The sequence below is a fragment of the Podarcis gaigeae genome (assembly GCF_964106915.1).
Source record: "Podarcis gaigeae genome assembly, chromosome: 6".
In the NCBI taxonomy this organism is placed as follows: Eukaryota; Metazoa; Chordata; class Lepidosauria; order Squamata; family Lacertidae; genus Podarcis; species Podarcis gaigeae.
Genome location: NC_139682.1, coordinates 90,111,839 through 90,132,525, shown reverse-complemented (window position 1 = coordinate 90,132,525; position 20,687 = coordinate 90,111,839). Strand labels below are relative to the sequence as shown.

General features: G+C 45.6%; 1 protein-coding gene and 1 pseudogene across 4 annotated transcripts in view; one reads left to right on the top strand and one right to left on the bottom strand.

Annotated features, from left to right (window-relative positions):
* Positions 1-10,867, top strand: part of PDC (phosducin) — a 28,174-nt gene extending 17,307 nt beyond the window's left edge. For 2 of the 3 annotated variants that reach the window (XM_083744012.1, XM_083744013.1), the window contains 3 exons: positions 4,121-4,207; positions 7,017-7,180; positions 10,109-10,867. In XM_083744012.1, coding sequence (XP_083600138.1) covers positions 4,144-4,207; positions 7,017-7,180; positions 10,109-10,636 — 756 coding nt within the window. In that variant the 5' untranslated portion in view covers positions 4,121-4,143 and the 3' untranslated portion in view covers positions 10,637-10,867. Of the gene's footprint in view, positions 1-4,120; positions 4,208-5,553; positions 5,644-7,016; positions 7,181-10,108 lie in introns of those variants that run through there. The other variant, XM_083744014.1, reaches the window with a different exon arrangement.
* Positions 1-20,687, bottom strand: part of LOC310846869 (small nuclear ribonucleoprotein Sm D2 pseudogene) — a 226,196-nt pseudogene that overhangs the window by 187,520 nt on the left and 17,989 nt on the right. The gene's annotated exons all lie outside the window — the stretch shown is intronic.

Here is a 20,687-nt window from a genome sequence, read left to right as displayed (position 1 = left end):
TTTAAAAAAATGACAATCTGATGTGGAAAATGTGGACAGCTCAACTTAATATTGAGAAACTGAGAAAAATGGAAATTGATAGATTCACCATTCCCTGAATTCTAACCCAATATATCTTTGAGAGTCTGATGAGATCTAATGGAACAACAGTTATTCGTTCCATTATTAGAACCAATTTACTTTTTTCAAAGGTCTCCAGGGACAGACATCAAAAATCTTTTGATACGCATGCAACTAATTCATTGACTTTCAAGCTTTCTACTCTCAGTAAACCCTTTTCACATATACCAATCTTTTGTGAGAACCAAAGATTGAAAGTCTCCAACAGAATCCTTGCATGTTGCTGAGGATTCTGGGATTAGTTCTGAGTACACACTCAGTTCACATGAAATATTAGCCAGGTCAGTTTGCAGTTCTGCTGTGTAAGCTGGGAGTTAGCCTGCACTCAACTGGTTGCAGGTTATAAGTGAAGACTTAGAGTTGTTATTTTTCCTGGTTTGCAGTGTCACTGAGAACATACATACATATATGGCTTTTCACATTAAAAATTTACAGTTGCATATCGAACATACAACATAGAAACAAGATTCCAAAGAATCTATTGGACTTTCTTCCTTCCCTTTGTTAATGATTTCCTCCTGCATCTTTTATAATAATCCAAATCTTTTACTTCTCAATTGTGTCCAAAATTCACCATTAAACTACAAGTGTTATTCCAGTCCCACTAATGATTTTTACTGTTTACAATGGTTTTTAAGATAAGTTATCATTTTCCCCCATTCCTTATTAAAATCTTCCTGGTTTCTGATTCTTCCAGTCATTTTAGCCATTTTGGCATAATCCATCAAATTGATCTGCCATTCTTCTCTGGTAGGGAATTTATCTTCTTTCCATCTCTGGGCCAATAACATCCACGCAGCTGTGGTTGCATACATAAATAGTCTTAGAATTAGACTTAGAATTTCTTTCATGGAAGAGTTTCTACCATTACCCATTAAACTTGCTTCTCTTGTTTAAGATTCGTTGATATGCTTCCAAAAGCTCTGACGAGTTTAAACAACACTAAACTAAATTCACAGGACACCTATTTGCCTGACATGTTAAAACAGTGGGAGAGAGACAATGGTAACTGGGATAAGAAGCTGGTTAACATTGCTAAGCCGCAGAAAATGGAGGTTCGATGTTGTTGTTCTTGCTGCCACTAATGCCAAAATGATCACTTTCAACTTTGTTGGCCGAGTTCACATAACTTTTAATGTCAAGTGAAATTTTGACCTGGGTGCATTTAAAATGTTTCCATCATTCCAAAGAAGGAACTGCATTAACTCTGCTAAAGAGGATAGGCTTGAGTAAATCCACTAACCCTCTCATCAACCCCAGTGAACTAAAGTGAGACTGACAGGGTTCTGCGTCAGCCAGCCCAGGTTGACTTTATCTTCTTCCCATCATATGACCTGTTTTAATCTGGTATGGTTTTCTTATGCCAACACATCTTGCAACATTTTCAGAGATAACAGGCCACTACAGAACAACACACGGTTTTCAGTATGGAGAGACATTTTGTATTTGTAACAGCTAACATGAGCCACGCAACCCAAAATGGGGAATTGGTGCCAAGTTTGCTGGAATAAAGTTGAATGCGATTTTTTATTTTTCACAAGTACTATTTCGGGGTTAGCGGAGTCTGTAACCTGAAGCGTCTGTAACCCGAGGTACCACTGTATACCAAAGGGACTTTTCAGTAAATTCAGGTTGGGTGTGGTCCAACACACACATACCTAGATGGTCCAGTTCCTTGTTTTGAAAATCTCCTTTTTAATTTTTGAAGACTTAGTTGGCCCCCAATCTATACATACAACCATTTACAGGGCCAAAATACTGGCTGTGTATCAAATCAAAGGATCAAATTCTTGTTGTTGGCATCTATCTGTCTCGAGAGACAACAGAGTGCCCCTGCAGGGAGTGAAGTCAAAGAGTTGGAGAATCACAGCACCAGCTGTGGCTGCAGAGCGGTAACTCGTAATTGCTGCCTCCCATGTTGTTTTTCGCTGTGTTAGAAGCACGGGAGTAACCTCTCTGGGGCACAAGTCTGGGCGGTACGTACGGAGGTCTTCTTGGCCTCGCTGATGTGGTCCCAAGGAAAGTAGAGCAAGACATTTGGCACCAGCTTAGCTGCAGGAGTTGCTGGAAGGAGGCATGCAAGCCAACATACAACGGTCTTAGGACTCCAGTCCGGATTTTTGTAGGGTTTACTCCTTAGCCTTTACTTCTCCCAAAGACGTCCCACAAGGCAACGGATAAAAGGTTTGAGTACTGTCATGGAAAAGGACAGGTCCTCTACTTTGTTTTTTTTAAATAATATTTATTAACAGTTTAAAGATTACAAAAGAAAGCAAAAGAATTAAACAAAACAATACAATACAAAAACAAATACACTACATAACAATAACACTAAAACATTCAATTAACAAAACAAAACAAAAACAATTTAAAACACATCCAATAGTTTCAATATCTTATCTTTCATTCACTTGTTTCAACGACCTCCTCACACCTCCCTTTTTGTATTTCACTTCAGTTAACTGTTTCAGCAATTCCTTTCCATCTTCCTCTGTTTTCTGTCCTGTAATTTTTCTTAACATATTCTAACCTTATTTTTTCCCTTTAATACAATAATAATCTATTTGTCCTTAGTTCCTTATAACATTTCTACTAAAGCCATATAACTTCATTCCAACATTTTTCTAACATTCATTGATTTTACAGTATTTCTGTAAATAGTCTTTAAACTTTTTACAATCTTCTTCCACCAATTCTTCTCCCTGGTCTCGGATTCTGCCAGTCATTTCCGCCAGTTCCATATAGTCCATCAACTTCATCTGCCATTCTTCCCGGGTGGGTAAATCTTGTGTCTTCCAATACTTCGCGATGAGTATTCTTGCTGCTGTAGTTGCATACATAAAAAAAGTTCTGTCCTTCTTTGGCACCAGTTGGCTGACCATGCCCAGGAGAAAGGCCTCTGGTTTCTTCAGGAAGGTATATTTAAATACCTTTTTCATTTCATTATAGATCATCTCCCAGAATGTCTTAATCCTTGGGCATGTCCACCAAAGGTGAAAGAATGTACCTTCAGGACAGGTCCTCTACTTTGTCACTGCATGTTGAATGCAATGTTTGTAGGACATCCAGACAGTTCTAAAAAACATTGGAAGCTGTGGTTCCTGGAAGTATAGACATCATATGTGGTCAACTCAGGGTTGAAATGCATCAATACATTGTTTGTTTCTTCAACTTATCAGTTGCTTGTCACCCAAAGGTCTCCAAACAACTTTCAGTGAAGAAAAATATAGACAAATACATAGTCACATCTAGGTAAAAGTAAAGGTAAAGGGACCCCTGACCCTTAGGTCCAGTCGTGACCGACTCTGGGGTTGCGGCGCTCATCTTGCTTTATTGGCCGAGGGAGCCAGCGTACAGCTTCCGGGTCATGTGGCCAGCATAACTAAGCCGCTTCTGGCGAACCAGAGCAGCACACGGAAACGCCGTTTACCTTCCCGCCGGAGTGGTACCTATTTATCTACTTGCACTTTGATGTGCTTTCGAACTGCTAGGTTGGCAGGAGAAGGGACTGAGCAATGGGAGCTCACCCCATTGCGGAGATTCAAACCACCGACCTTCTGATCGGCAAGTCCTAGGCTCTGTGGTTTAACCCACAGCGCCACCCGCGTCCCTCGCAGTTAAATATGTCCAAACTTAACTTCTTTCTTTCCTGGATGTCAAGTTTACGAGTGTGTATATATGATAATAGATCAGAAAAGCATGGAATATCTGTAGTAAATGACGGCACATCACAGGGAGAACCCTGCGTCCTTTAATCACATTCTACATAGTCTGTAGCAAGCTTCTAGTCTAGACTTCTTTTAATAACCCCTTTAAAAAACTGGATATAGCGTTTTTTTTTTACTTTATGAGATGTTAATAGGAGACTTATTCATTATGATTTCATAAGGAGAGCAGTAATTATAAAGCTGTAACAACATAAAAGTACATGTTAGCAGACTCTGGAAGCATGTAGCTCATCTGCCCGTGTGTTTACTGTTTTCTTCCTTGATCCTGTTAGCGTCTGTCAATCCAATCACGGCAATGGAAGGGCAAAAAGAGCTTAGTTTGGAAGAGGAACTTGAAGCACCAGAAGCTATACATACAGGTAAGAAAGCCCTGTTAATCGTGGGCTAATATCTCTTATGTGTCTCTTGCACTATGTATCCATAGTAACAGCAACAAAAACATATTGTATGGATTATGACCCATTATTAAGTAAGTATTCAGGAATATTCATTGCTTTGGGAAATTGCAAGGGATACTGGTATACATCACTCTACATGTGAATGAGGTAAATCCGAAGAAAGTAGGCCTATCATTTCAACTATTGTTAAACATCAAGCACCAAGGGCCCATCAATGAGGAACTCGACAGAGGAAGAGAAGGACTTTATCAATGGTAGATTAGTGGGGACAGAAAGTTTAATATACAGTGGTACCTCGGGTTACAGACACTTCAGGTTACAGGCGCTTCAGGTTACAGACTCCGCTAACCCAGAAACAGTACCTTGGATTAAGAACTTTGCTTCAGGATGAGAACAGAAATTGCGCAGCGGCAGCAGGAGGCCCCATTAGCTAAAGTGGTACCTCAGGTTAAGAACAGTTTCAAGTTAAGAACGGACCTCCGGAACGAATTAAGTTCTTAACCTGAGGTACCACTGTATTCTGCAAGTGGAGGTCGTCTTTCTAAGGAATATCACCACAGCAGAATGCCTTAATTCTTCGCCTGTATGGCAGGTACAGTGGTACCTTGGTTTTCGAATGTCTCCATTGACGAACATAAACCCGGAAGTCGAACATGCCACGTGGCTTCTGCTAAGTGCAAGATCCTGAGGCCTAGCTGTCAGCTATTGAGTTTTCAGTTTTCGAATGTTTCAGAACTTGAACGGTCTTCTGGAACGGATTACGTTCAAAAACTGAGGTACCACTGTAGTTTGGTTTATTCAAAGCACATCTTTCACAGCACTTGGCCCAAGCCAAAATTCTTCCCCTCCCTGCCCCTGCAATTGACTCAGGACAGGATGATGTCTGAGCAATCTCAACCTCCCTCTATTGCCAAACAAAAGGTATGCCCAGTCTTCTCCTGCTCAAATGTTTCACATTCAATGTGGAAGCTGAGATGGATCTGTCTCCTTTTATTCCTGAGGATGGAACTCCCCATGTTCTTCCATCTCTATTCTTTCCTCATAGATTTCCACCTGTGAAGAAGCTGAGATACTTAGGGCTTTCATGTTCACATACTGGGATGGTGGGAAGGTGAGGAGGGAGACCAGTTCTCTCACACATATATTCATCAGGCTTCACACAGAACCATCAAACAAAGCCAGACTCTGGTACCTAGTCCATAGCAGATCCTTTTTCTACTAGGGTTGCTTCCACATTAGAACCTTCTTGTACAATAGTCATTGTTCTCTCAGAGTTTGCAGACCCAGGAGCAGTGATCCCGGAGTCACCAGGGTTCAGGAGCCTGAAGGTAGCAATACTGACAGCAAAACCATTTGGAATTGAAACTGCCACAACTTTTTATTGATTACAGATGCAGGTAGGCCTTGGGTACGTATCCGGAATCAGCCTTGCCTGGTTGCTGGCTGATTGCTCCATTAGAGTTGATCCTGGTTTAAAGGATTCCCCCATGATACAGATCAAATGAGAGCAAACTTACCAGGTTGCCATTTGGAGGAATTTTATGGCCCATTAGCCTAGATCTTTCGACAAAACTTTCCTCCAGAAGCCCATAGTACACTAAACCCTCGTTTCTAGTTTTGACTAACGATCCAACCCAATTCCTTTTCTGCCAGACGTTGTGACAGTTGCTATGAGGTAGGCAAAAGCCACCAGATGGGCCCAATCTATCTACAGGCAAATTCCTCCATGGCCCTGAATACAGCAACTGAATAATTCCACAGCAATCTCATGCAAACACTGCTCACTATCCCTTGGAGAATGCAACGAGTGTGCTGGGCTGGTGAGACAACCGTTGCTGACCGTGCAGCTGAAATATATGACCCGAGTAGAGACAGGCTCCCTCAGGTCTGTCTCCAACACCCCTTTAGAACAGCCCTTATTGGGTGTTTTAAATTAAAAACCAAGGCGGGAAGTCCCTGAAGTCTTAGCAACCAACTGAGATGCCACTGGCAGTGGTGTGGCAGAGCCTCCCTACCCCTCCTAGCTCCCATTGTGCCAGGCCACACAACTGCCACTGTCGGAAATACAATAAGCAGTCTTTATGGGACATCCACAGAGCTTTGTCATCAATAGGTTGTCATGATAGCTTCTCCTTTCTGGGTTCTTTCAGACTACAGTGGTACCTCTGATTGCGAACGGGATCCGTTCCGGAGGCCCGTTCGCAACATGAAAAGCCTGCAATCTGAAGCGCCGTATCTGTGCAGATGCGCGGTGCACTTTGGAGCTTGTGTGCATGCGTGAAGCACAATTTAGCGCTTAAGCACATGTGCGAGCAGCAAAACCTGGGATTAACCCTTTCTGGTACTTCCGGGTCGCCGCGGGACGCAACCTGAAAAAACATACCATGAAGCAAATGTAACATGAGGTGTGACTGTACTGAAAAACTTACTTGAAAAGACAAGAATGTTAAAGTTATACTTATATTATGATAGATGGATAGTCGTGCATTTTTTCCACTCAACAATTGTTCTGTTGTACCATATATTTGAAGCAGTTGCACTGTATTAAATGCATTTTTGAATGTTGTTTATACTGGGTTTTGCTTTTCAGCGTGTGTGTACACACACACACACACACACATATATATATATATATATGTTGAGCATTGTGCATTTTGCATTCTTGCCTTTAGTAAGCTCCAGCCCTTGACTCGTTGTTCTGAAGGTCGAGGCAGCTGGCAAACCCCTAAAAGAAAGAATACGAAATAACAACCACCTTTCCTTCTCCTAGGGCCTAAAGGGGTGATCAATGACTGGAGAAAGTTCAAATTGGAAAGTAAAGACAGGAACGCCCTTCCTGTAAGCAAGAAAGAGATTCTCATCAGACAGATGTCTTCACCCTATCGCTCTCAAAGTAGGGACGATAAAGACACAAGGGAGCGATTCAGTCGCAAGGTAAGAGAGTAGAGTGGAGATACACAATTGAAGCGATTCAATGGGATGGAGAATCAGAAAATGCCATCAATGCACTAAGCAGCCATGCTACCACCTGCATTTCCAGCATTCGTGAGAAGGGTGGGTGTGCTGTTATACACACATAAAGATCTTCCACAGAAGAGAAAATTCTGGTCCAGTCAGGATTCCCCCTTGCATTCTCTTTGGCGATCACTCGTAGCTGAGTAAGATTGCCTTCCATGAACACGGTTTTAACAGTGGTTCTGTAAGTGTCTGTGGAGGCCAATTCTGGATCCACATGTCCTTCCACAGTGGGGACATTGGTTTCCGGGCGGGAGTTGATCACGGTGAGGGTTTGCTAAGCATGCCTTCCTCTTAACACGTTTCTCCCTTTCATCCTGAGTTCAAGCACCTTCAAAGCCCATGAGACCTTTGGGAAAGGCTGTTCTCCAATTGCAGCGCTCGCAGGCCAGTGTTTCCCAGTTGTCGGTGTTGCTACTATTTTTAAAAGATTTGCCTTGAGAGAGTCTTATACCTCTTTTGTTGACCACTAGCATTACACTTTCCATTTTTAAGTTCGGAATAGAGTAGTTGCTTTGGAATATGATAATCAGGCATCCGCACAACATGACCAGTCTGGGAGGAGTGTCAGAGCCCCTCCCAGAACTACAACTTCCAGAGTGGCTTAACAATCCATTCCTCTCCACAGAGAACTGTGAGAGTTGTAGCTCTAGGAGGAAATAGGAGTCTTGTAAAGTCTTCTGACACATCCTTTGTCAGGACGTGGGTGGCACTGTGGGTTAAACCACAGAGCCTAGGGCTTGCCGATCAGAAGGTCGGCGGTTCAAATCCCCGTGACGAGGTGAGCTCCCGTTGCTCTGTCCCTGCTCCTGCCAACCTACCAGTTCGAAAGCACATCAAAGTGCAAGTAGATAAATAGGTACTGCTCCAGCGGGAAGGTAAACGGCGTTTCCGTGTGCTGCTCTGGTTCGCCAGAAGCGGCTTACTCATGCTGGCCACATGACCCAGAAGCTGTTCGCCGGCTCCCTCGGCCAATAAAGTGAGATGAGCGCCGCAGCCCCAGAGTCGGCCACGACTGGACCTGATGGTCAGGGGTCCCTTTACCTTTACCTTTAAAGTCTCTCAGCATCCTCAACTCCCAGAATTCTTTGGGGGAAGCTATGACTGCTTAAAGTGGTGTCATAGTGCTTTAAATCGTGTGTATGTAGTCTTACCATGCTGAAGTATTCACAAAAATAAGCCATGCTGGAAAAACAAGCTGGTTCATATGTTCAATCCACTCAATTTTATTGTTGTGGGCAAAGGCCATGACAAATACATACTGCAACAGATCGATACAGCAATGCAAGAGTTTAAAATTCTGAACCCTACATCATGCCAGGAATACCTAAGAAGCCAATCTCTGTATCTCCACAGCAATTTACAGCAATTTAATCTAGTTCTCTCTTTCTGATTTTGCTAGTAAAGAAAAAAAAAGCTGTTTTGTGTGTTACATCCGCATTAATGTCACTCAAGAGAAAACAAATTGCTTCCTCGAGGGTATTCATACTGCCATAACTCAACAAGAGTTGCAAAAATATCTATCCACAGTTGCAAACATGGCTTTGGCAATTTATCCATCTGAGTGCCCTAAGGGTTCTGTATTTATTTGCCTGCCCAACTTCCTTTACTGATGTGCTTATTTACAGCAAAATCATAACCATGCCTACTTAGATGTAAATCCTATTGAATTCACTGGTCAATGGGGTTAGGGCTGTTGTGTTAGTATTCAACAGTATTCTTGGTTATGAGAACAGGGTGCAATAGAAGTCCCCCCCCCCCCCCTTGAAAGCCGCTATTTGCATCAGGAGGAAAGTTTCATCCACACCAAGAGGATGATCATAGATACAATTTAAAGAAAGTATCATTGAAAGTTCAAGAAATGGCACCCAAGTGCTCCTCTCCTATTCTTAAAGTTTTCTCCTCTTGTTCCATGAGGTTCCATGGAGTGATGTTTGTTGAGTAAGCCACTGTATTAAGGGACACAGGTGGCGCTGTGGTCTAAACCACTGAACCTCTTGGGCTTACTGATCAGAAGGTCAGCAGTTTGAATCCCTGAAACAGGGTGAGCTCCTGTTGCTCTGTCCCAGCTCCTGCCAACCTAGCAGTTTGAAGCACACCAGTGCAAGTAGATAAATAGGTACCGCTGCGGTGGTAAGATAAACAATGTTTCTGTGCTCTCTGGTTTCTGTCATGGTGTTCTGTTGCACCAGAAGTGGTTTAGTCCTACTGGCCACATGACCCAGAAAGCTGTCTGTGGACAAATGCCGGCTCCCTCGTCCTGAAAGCGAGATGAGCATTGCAATCCTATAGTCGCCTTTGACTGGACTTAACCATCCAGGGGTCCTTTAGCTTTTTTTTACCTTTTAAAGGTAAAGTGTAAAGGGACCCCTGACCATTAGGTCCAGTCGTGACCGAATCTGGGGTTGCGCGCTCATCTCGCTCTATAGGCCAAGGGATCTGGCGTTTGTCTGCAGACAGCTTCCAGGTCATGTGTCCAGCATGACTAAGCCACTTCTGGCGAACCAGAGCAGCACACAGAAATGCCGTTTACCTTCCCGCCTATTTATCTAGCTTCTGGTGCAACAGGACACCATGTCGGAAACCAGAGCACATGGAAATGCTGTTTAACTTCCTACCACAGTGGTACCTATTGATCTACTTGCACTGGCATGCTTTTGAACTGCTAGGTGGGCAGGAGCAGAGACCGAGCAACGGGAGCTCACCCCGTTGCGGGGTTTCAAACCGCTGACCTTCTGATCAGCAAGTCCTAGGCTCTGTGGTTTAATCCACAGAGCCACCTACGTCCCTTTTTTTACCTTTTACCTATTCCATAATAATTCCACTTACTCTTCCAAATGTTTCCAGATGAGCGTGCAAGAGTACGAGCTAATTAACGAAGACATGGAAGACGAAAGCTGCCTACGGAAGTATCGCAAGCGATGCATGCAGGACATGCACCAGCGACTGAGCTTTGGGCCAAAATACGGCTACCTTTCGGAGCTGCAGAATGGGGAACAGTTCCTGGAAGCTGTCGAGAAGGAACGGAAAACCACCACAGTCATTGTCCACATCTATGAAGATGGCATCAAGGGCTGCGAGGCGCTCAACAGCAGCCTGTCTTGCCTTGCTGCCGAGTACTCCACGGTGAAATTCTGCAAGATCAAGGCTTCCAACACAGGGGCCGGAGACCGTTTCTCCACCGACGTTCTCCCAACGCTTCTTGTGTACAAAGGTGGGGAGCTCGTCAGCAATTTCATTAGTGTAACCGAACAGTTCAGCGAGGAGTTTTTTGCAGTGGATGTGGAGGGGTTCTTAAATGAGTACGGGTTACTACCGGAGAAGGAGATTCCAGCGCTTGGGAACGGCAACCTGGACGAGCAAGAAGTCGAATAGTTGGCGAGATCTCTAGTCCTTCCAGGATCTCCTGCCCCTCCACAGTACATATTGCAATTGGATCTCAGCTGGACCCATGTTCATTAAGCAAATGTTACTATGTGCCGAAAGCAAGCGGTATAACATATTTAAATGGCAGTATGTGCAATCCTTACTCAGAAGTAAGCCACATTGTTCAACCGCCCAGAGTGGCCGGGGAAACCCAGTCTAATGGGTGGAGTACAAATATTATTATTATTATTATTCCCAAGTGTGTATAGGATTGCAGCCTAAAGCACATACATCATAAGGACACGAGAAAAGCCCTGCTAAATCAAGCTACAGGCCCATATAGTGAAGCACCCCATTCTCACAGTGGCCAAACAGATACCTGTGGGAAACCCAAAAGCAAAACACAAGCACAATCTCACTTTTCTGCTCATGATTTCCAGCAACTGGTATTCAGAGCCATCAGGTGCTTTCATATATTACACTCACACAGTAATACCAAAAGGTTATAGGAAAAGTACAGATAAGTGCAAAATTAAGAGACATATGCATGCACACACACAACCTAGTCAGATTTTTAGAAGAAAAGTTAACTAGGGTTTGGGAGCCAGGTATGCCTTTTGTTTTTATTTCTACCAAATTCAAGAAAGCAAGCAGGTTAGGATGGAAAGAGTTCCGTAGCAAGTACCGTATTTTTCGCTCTATAAGACACACCAGACCACAAGACGCACCTAGTTTTTGGAGGAGGAAAACAAGAAAAAAAAATATTCTGAATCTCAGAAGCCAGAACAGCAAGAGGGATCGCTGCGCAGTGAAAGCAGCAATCCCTCCTGCTGTTCTGGCTTCTGGGATAGCTGCGCAGCCTGCATTTGCTCCATAAGACGCACACACATTTCCCCTTACTTTTTAGGAGGGAAAAAGTGAGTCTTATAGAGCAAAAAATACGGTAGATCAGTGGTTCCCAAACTTTTTTTGGCCATGCCTCACCTAAGCATCTCTAAAATCCTGACACCCCCCCCCCCCGTGGCATATAATCCTTATTATTCAAAAAGTGAACTCCTATTCATGTGGAGGAAGCCTAAAAGGCCATTCACTGTTAGTAACTCATTCTCAAATTGTGCCCCCCCCCCATCTAAAAATCAAATTGCCCCCCTGTTGGGAACCACGGAAGTAGATGCAATGTCAAACTCCTTACAGCAGTTTAGGAATTTGCAAAGTGGTAAGCTGCCGGAGAGCAATCTGAACAGCATGAACTGGTCACTGTGGTCCAGGAGAAATGGAAGTGGCGCCAAGCCTGCAGAGAAACTCTGGCTCAGCTGCTGGAGGTAGCAGAGCCATTAGCAAGCTGATGAAGAGCACAGGAAAGGTTTTGATTAACTGAGCTGCTTTATGAGACAGGAGAGCAGTGAGGAGCTGAGCTGGGTTGCCTAGTGGTCACTGCATAATCAGGCAACTCTGGAATCTGGCCCAGGCTCTCTGTGGGTTTGGATGAAACACAGGCAGTTGCCTTGGTTTACTTCCCTTGGTCTAAGTGCCCGGTTCTCATGAATGAGCTAAATCAGTATAATAATGTAAAGTGGAGATCGCGCAGGGATTTTCAAGTATTTAACTGATGTCATGCCTTTCATATAAAATAGCTTAAAAATAGCTTTAAAATTGGCCTTAGATTGGGAGAACCAGAAAATTGGCAGTAAGCGATGTGGCACTTTGAAAGAGACCTTTCCTCCTAGTCTCGGATACATAGGTGCCGACTCCATGGGGCCTGAGGGGGCCCGAGCCCTCTCAAAAATTCGTTTGGGGGGGCTCTGCCCCCCAATAATAATAAAAATTATATTACTCCTGCGAAGAGGCGGGAGGGAGAGGAGGCCCCTTGGGAGGAGCGGGCAGGTGCTGGGGCGGCAGCGGCGGGCGGGGGCCGAGGGGTGGGCGCCCCCCCTGCGCGGGCATCGCCTCGCCGCCGCCGCGGGTTTGGCTGGGCCGCCGGCCGAGGGGAAGCGCCAAACAAGGCCAGGATCCAGGCCCGCCCCGCTCTCCTTATTTGGTGCCCGGTTCCGGCTCCCGGGTGGCCTCCTCCCACCCGCTCTCGCTACCAGTGGAAAGAGAGACGGAGGTGCAGCGGAACCCGGGGGAGGGGAGCGCGGAGGAGCCCCACGGGCCTGGGCCCGGCCAGCCGAGCCCTCCCGAATTGCGCCCCGCAGCCAGGATCTTGTGGCGAGGACCCCGGTATGGCCCCCCCCCAATATTTTTTATAAGTCGGCGCCCCTGATCGGATACCGTCATGTAAAATGGGAATGATAATAAACTACGTGGGATGGTGCAGTGCATGCAATGAGGGATTACAAAAAAAAACTTTTCAGACAAAAGGCATTTTGCTGGCACACTATTATGCATAATAGCTGAAGAGAACATAAGCACAGTTTACTAGATGGCAACAATTAAGTGCTATACAGCTGAAAGATAATGAAACACGTAAGAGACTGGGCTATTCTAGACATAACAGACAGCAGGTGACCGTGAGAAATGGAACTTCAAGACATCTCCAGCTGAGCATTCAAATGTAATTTTCCCAAAGTTTAAAATAATTGGAGAACTATATCCAATGTTTTATTTATTGGTTTAAACAGTTTTACCCCTTTTTACCATAATAAAACTCTTAGTTTGTAAAAAGCAATTATCTTAATAAAAAGAAAAGACCCCCACATGATAATACTCTGATTAGGAATTGCTTGCCTAATGAGTCATATTCAGCCAGAGCTGTTTAGAAAAGCTACTGCAACACTAACAGCTAATCAAGTAAATCATATTTGCGAACCATACTGAACTTGCACATTTTAGCTCACCTTCTAATAATTGTGAAGTTGTGACAAGTTAGAGGGGGGGGTGTTTGGCTAGAAAAGGCATAAAGTTTCAGATGTATTTTAACATACGTCTTTATTAAATATAATTATGTAATGTTGCATGCTATGTAATTTTTTTGTCTTTGCTCAAAAATGCAAATTATCAACCCTTTATATTATGTGGTGAAGTAATTAATAAAGTCTACTTAAAAAAACACCTAACCAGCTTGGCCAATGATTGGGGATGATGGGAGTTGAGAAGTCCAACAACTGAAAAGGATTTCCTGACCCAGGAGATTAGCCATTTAGATACTTTGATATCCCGCTTTGTCTATTTAAAGGACTTTTACCCTGCCGAGAAGGTTCCCAGCATGGCTTGCAGAAGATCAGCAACAAGCAAGACAAACTCTGCATCATGTTTGCAATCTGAAAGATGGCACTTCAGAGGATGGGGAAGGATGAGAATGACCGCTCTCCACATCAAATGGAGGGTGCCCTTTGCGTGCCCGCGCGCAGCACCCCCCCGATCCTACGTGACTCCCGGCAGAGCTCACCTTGACCACCTCCCCAAGTCGCGAACCTTGAGGTTCCTGCCAAACCTCAGCTCAAATAACCAATTGCGACTGGGGAGGCGGAGCCAGGGGAGCGGACCAAGTAAGGGGGGCATAAAAGGGGGTGGAGCCTCCAGAGCATGGGTAGGCAAACTAAGGCCCAAGGGCCAAATGTGGCCCCATCACCTTCTCAATCGGGCCCGCGGACGGTCTGGGAATCAGCATGTTTTTCCATGAGTAGAATGTGTGCTTTTATTTAAAATGCATCTCTGGGTGATTTGTGGGGCATAGGAATTTGTTCATTTTCCCCCTCCAAAATATTGTCCGGCCCCCAACAAGGTCTGAGGGGCAGTGGACCGACCCCCTGCTGAAAATGTTTGCTGACCCCTGCTCCAGAGCTTCACCTGCTGTACCCTCCCTTTGTTTAGGCCTTTTATTGCAGGTTAACTTTCTTTCTTTAGGGACGCAGGTGGCGCTGTGGGTTAAACCACAGAGCCTAGGACTTGCCGATCAGAAGGTCAGCAGTTCAAATCCCTGTGACGGGGTGAGCTCCCATTGCTCAGTCCCTGCTCCTGCCAACCTAGCAATTCGAAAGCACATCAAAGTGCAAGTAGATAAATAGGTACCGCTCCGGCGGGAAGGTAAACGGCGTTTCCGTGCGCTGCTCTGGTTCGCCAGAAGCGGCTTAGTCATGCTGGCCACATGACCCGGAAGTTGTATGCCGGCTCCCTCGGCCAATAAAGCGAGATGAGCGCCGCAACCCCAGAGTCGGTCACGACTGGACCTAATGGTCAGGGGTCCCTTTACCTTTATCTTTAACTTCTTCTTTACAGGTATGTGGGTGCTGCTATGGTCCTATAATGGTTGCTGTTAAAGATCTTGGAAGGAATTTTCCCTGCATTGGCAGGTTTCGCCTTCCCCGTAGCAAAACGTCACAACTTTGGCAGTTATAGGCCTTGGGCGGAATCCTTTCGTCTATCTTCCCTGAATTGGGGGGGGGGGTGAAGCAGTGGCACACGCCCCTGCTGCCACAGCGGCGACCTCAGGGTTCCCCGTTAAAGGGGTTGTGTTGAGGGGAGTCACTGGCCATACGCTGAAAGGTTGTCAGTGCACTCCCCTGTGTTTTGGTGAAATGGGGGGGGGGCAGGTTCTCTGCTTCAACATACGTCTTCCAGAACCAGCCCGATCCCCAGACAAACTGGATAACCCTGATGTGCCCCAGATCCCCAGTCGGGACTGGGAGGGATAAATGCCCAACGCCTAAGCCAAGGTCTTCCTACATCTGAAAATTTAATAAAGTTGTGGCCAACTTTAATCCCATAACACATGATATCTATATGAAGCCGCTGGGAGAGATCATCAGGGGGTTTGGGCTGGGTGTTCATCAGTATGCAGATGACACCCAGCTCTACCTCTCTTTTAAATCAGAACCAGTGAAGGTGGTGAAGGTCCTGTGTGAGTGCCTGGAGGCGGTTGAAGGATGGATGGCGGCTAACAGATTGAGGTTGAATCCTGACAAGACAGAAGTACTGTTTGGGGGGGACAGAGGGAAGGCGGGTTTGGGGATACCCTGGTCCTGAATGGGGTAACTGTGCCCCTGAAGGACCGGGTGCGCAGCCTGGGAGTCATTTTGGACTCACAGCTATCTATGGAGGCACAGGTTAATTCTGTGTACGGGGTGGCTGTCTACAAGCTCCACCTGGTATGCAGGCTGAGACCCTACCTGCCCGCTGACTGTCTCACCAGAGTGGTGCATGCTCTAGTTATCTCCCGCTTGGATTACTGCAACGCGCTCTACGTGGGGCTAACTTTGAAGGTGACCCGGAAACTGCAATTAATCCAGAATGTGGCAGCTAGACCGGTGACTGGGAGTGGCCGCCGGGACTACATAACACTGGTCCTGAGAGATCTGCATTGGCTCCCAGTATGTTTCCGAGCACAATTCAAAGTGTTGGTGCTGACCTTTAAAGCCCTAAACGGCCTTGGCCCAGTATACCTGTAGGAGCATCTCCACCCCCATCGTTCAGCCCGGACACTGAGATCCAGCACCGAGGGCCTTCTGGCGGTTCCCTCATTGCGAGAAGTGAGGTTACAGGGAACCAGACAGAGGGCTTTCTTGGTAGTGGCGCCCACCCTGTGGAACACCCTCCCTTCAGACGTGAAGGAAATAAGCAACTATCCTATCTTTAAAAGACATCTAAAGGTAGCCCTGTTTAGTGAAGTTTTTAATATTTAATGCTGTATTGTTTTTAACACTTGATTGGGAGCCGCCCAGAGTGGCTGGGGAAACTCGGCCAGATGGGCCGGGTATAAATTTATTATTATTATTATTATTATTATTATTATTATTATTATTATTATTAAACACGTTATCACGATGAGTCATTATTCCACCTGGGTGTCGCCTGGGGTTGGGGGGTGTCTACAATAATAGAAAACTAAGGCACTGCTTCTTAGTGACAAGAGTTCTTAAAACAATCGGCGTGAATGGAGACTGCATCCCCTTAACAGAGCGCATCAGAAACATCAGATTAGTGCTATTCACTGTGTCCGTGGAGGTTATGCATACATGCAGGACTCTGTTTTGGTGGTTAAGTGATATTGAAAAACCAAGATCACTTAAGCCCATCCCACTGCCTCCTTAGAAAACAGTGCAGTTTTAGGAGATCTAATTATACCTGCCTATAAAGAAATAGCTAATTGAGATGGCAGGCCAAAGCAGGCAGAAGCATGACTTTACCAGCGAATCTAAAAATTATCACACATGGCGCCAGCCAAGCCTCCCCATATTACAACTCTCCAACGTTACTACTCAACATTAAAGCTTTGATCACGCCATGAATCAGGATTTCTGCAGGAAGGCTAAGGCAAGGAGGGATGACAAACATTGGGATTATAAATCACTGAATGCAAGAGTCTTTGTATCCTCCCCACACCATGAAGCACATATTTGAAAATACTGTCTCTCTGTTCAGGTATTCCCTTCCATGTGTTCTTAAATCATGTGGAGGGGAAAGGGGGCTACCCCCCACCCCAAATCCCCACCAGCTGAAGCCTTGTTGTTGTTTAGTCGTTTAGTCGTGTCCACCTCTTCGTGACCCCCTGGACCAGAGCATGCCAGGCACTCCTGTCTTCCACTGCCTCCTGCAGTTGGCCAAACCCATGCTGGTAGCTTCGAGAACACTGTCCAACCATCTCATCCTCTGTCGTCCTCTTCTCCTTGTGCCCCCCATCTTCCCCAACATCAGGGTCTTTTCCAGGGAGTCTTCTCTTCTCATGAGGTGGCCAAAGTATTGGAGCCTCAGCTTCACGATCTGTCCTTCCAGTGAGCACTCAGGGCTGATTTCCTTAAGAATGGAGAGGTTTGATCTTCTTGCAGCCCATGGGACTCTCAAGAGTCTCCTCCAGCACCATAATTCAAAAGCATCAATTCTTCGGCGATCAGCCTTCTTAATGGCCAGCTCTCACTTCCATACATCACTGAAGCCTTAGCCCTTTGCATTTTGATCCTCTGAAGAGTTAATCCCTGCCCGTTTTCTAGAAAGAATAAGGTGTTTTGTTTTTGCCATTCTAATCAAATAACCCCTCTCATCCTAAGACGAGCAGAACAACAAAAACATGTTGATTTGTAAAATAAAAATAAAAATGGTATATACTATTTCCTTACATCTTCAGTCTTGGGAACTTAACAATCATGCAACTGTACTGCTTTTATTTAATCTAGAGAAAATACCATCCTAGACCATTGCTAGATTAGAACCCTTTTCACCAAGAAGCATGGCACTGAAAAAGTGGGAACCCTCAAGTTTTTACTATTTATTTAACCACCTGGATTATACGTACAAGTTTCTTACAAGGATCTGTTGAACGCCAGATGCGGACAGCCTTAAATAAATGTTGACATCCAGAATGTGGGCAATATCACCCCCTCAGTGAGCTCCCTAACCAGCCTCTGCACACCAAAACATGCTTTCAAAGTTAGGTAGGTTTGCATGTACAGTATTTGCTTATTCCCCATCCCAATAACTTATTCTTTTGCAAGCCATGAGGAAGCCCCATCCACAAGGTCCGTTAAATCTTGCTCAGACAATTCATTCTCTCCCTCCCTCCCTCCCTCCCTCCCTCCCTCCCTCTCACAAACACAAACACACACACACACACACAAATATGCGAAGGAGCATTCCCAGACCCGTGGAAAAGGCAGTCATTAAACTGCTTCTTAAAAAAACATCTTTAGATCTGTCCAATATGGCCAACTATCGCCCAGTCTCAAATCTTCCATTCTTGGGCAAGGTGATTGAGTGGGTGGTTGCTGAACAACTCCAGGCATGCCTGGAGGATGCGGACCATTTGGATCCCTTCCAGTTGGGATTCAGGCCTCATCATGGGACTGAAACTGCCTTGGTCACGCTGGTTGATGATCTCCGGCGGGCTAGGGACAAAGGTGAGAGCTGTTTCCTAGTTCTGCTGGATCTCTCAGCGGCCTTTGATACAATCGACCATAACATCCTTCTGGACCGTCTAGAGGGGCTGGGAGCTGGGGGCACTGTTATACAGTGGTTCTGCTCCTTCCTCCTGGGCCGTGTCCAGAAAGTGGTGGGGGGGATGAGTGTTCAGACCCCTGGGCTCTCACTTGTGGAGTGCCTCAGGGTTCCGTCCTCTCCCCCATGCTTTTTAACATCTACATGAAGCTGCTGGGAGAGATCATCAGGGGGGTTGGACTGGGTGTCCATCAATATGCAGATAATACCCAGCTCTACCTCTTTCAAATCAGAACCAGTGGAGGCGGTGAAGGTCCCGTGCAAGTGCCTGGAGGCAGTTGGAGGATGGATGGCGGCTAATGGATTGAGGTTGACAGAAGTACTGTTCTTGGGGGGACAGGGGGCAGGCTGGTGTGGAGGTCTCCCGGGTCCTGAATGGGTTAACTGTGCCCCTGAAGAACCAGGTGCGCGGCCTGGGAGTCATTTTGGACTCACAGCTGTCCATGGAGGCTCAGGTCAATTCTGTATCCAATGAAGCTAACAGCTCCATCTGGTACGCAGGCTGAGACCCTACCTGCCCATGGACTGTCTCGCCAGAGTGGTACATGCTCTGGTTATCTCCCGCTTGGACTACTGCAATGTGCTCTGTGTGGGGCTACCTTTGAAGGTGACCCAGAAACTACAACTAATCCAGAATGTGGCAGCTAGACTGGTGACTGGGGGCGGCTACCGACACTACATAACGCTGGTCTTGAAAGACCTGCATTGGCTCCCAGTACGTTTCTGAGCACAATTCAAAGTGTTGGTGTTGACCTTTAAAGCCCTAAATGGCCTTGGCCCAGTATACCTGAAGGAGCGTTTCCACCCCCATTATTCTGCCCAGATGCTGAGGTCCAGCGCTGAGGGCCTTCTGGCTGTTCCCTCACTGCGAGAAGCAAAGCTACAGAGAACCAGGCAGATGTCAAAGAGATAAACAACTACCTGACATTTAGAAGACATCTGAAGGCAGCCCTGTTCAGGGCAGTTTTTAATGTGTGACATTTTAATGTAATTTAATCTTTGTTGGAAGCCACCCAGAGTGGCTGGGGAAACCCAGCCAGATGGGCGGGGGACAAATAAATTATTATTATTATTATACACACACACACAAAACCCCATTTGTTCCATTTTCTCTTTCAAAGGATTCTCCACATTTTTCTCAACACCAGTGACTTCAGGCAGCATGGAAGACGCACGTACAACTGCAGTGGATGGCAATACTCACCTGGAACCCACAAAAATGGTTACAGATTTTGGCTATACCAAGTCTCTTTTGAGTTAACCATGGGTTTCAAACAGATTTCTCCCATCTGTACCTAGAGAGGCCAGGAATTCAACACGGGGCCTTTTGTATAAAGGACACAAGCTCTGCCACTGAGCTACAGAGCCTGTCTGCAAACTTCACTCTTTGCTTAGAATTTCGCCCCCACAGCAGACACTGAACCAGTGAACGGAGAAATGACAAGTTTGGACTTAGCTTGTGTGCAGCAAGGAGAAAATTGGGGAAGTGGCACGTTGGCTAAAGAAGTCTCCTTCCACCATTAGGCCAGCTACTCCAATCAAGTCCTCCAAGTCAGTTTCCTGCTGATCAGCATAAAGAGGCTAATGGTGTGCAGACTTCCCCTTTATTTTGCTCCTCTTTGCTCTGCCCCAGCACACAAGAGGCAGGACTGACACACATGGATTGACTGAGTGAATGCCATCAATTCTCAGGAACTGTTCTTAAAAATTTAGCAGTTAAATTCATTTCGATCCTGGAGAAACAGCAGGAAAACTACTCAATCATCCAGCGCTAATGCTGATCTTGGTTGCGAATCTTTAAAGAGTAAAAGGCATACCTGGCCAATAAACAGTCAATGCAAGTGCAGCTGGGAGCCCTGGAGGCATAGACAAATAAATGCAAAATATGCAATAAAGGGACCGCACCTAAGGCCTCGAGTTTGCCAGTATTTTTACTGAAATAACAAATACGATCACCTTCTAGTAGGTTATAGGGATTAAGAGGCAGCAGGGCGTGTGCATGTGCTAATAAACCCCAATTGTTCTGCACCAAAGTGACCTGAATTGTCTCAAGGAAAGCTAAAATGATGCAAAATTAACATGCTTCTACAGTCCATCCCCCAAGTCAGCCCCATCTTCAACACTGAATCCTCCT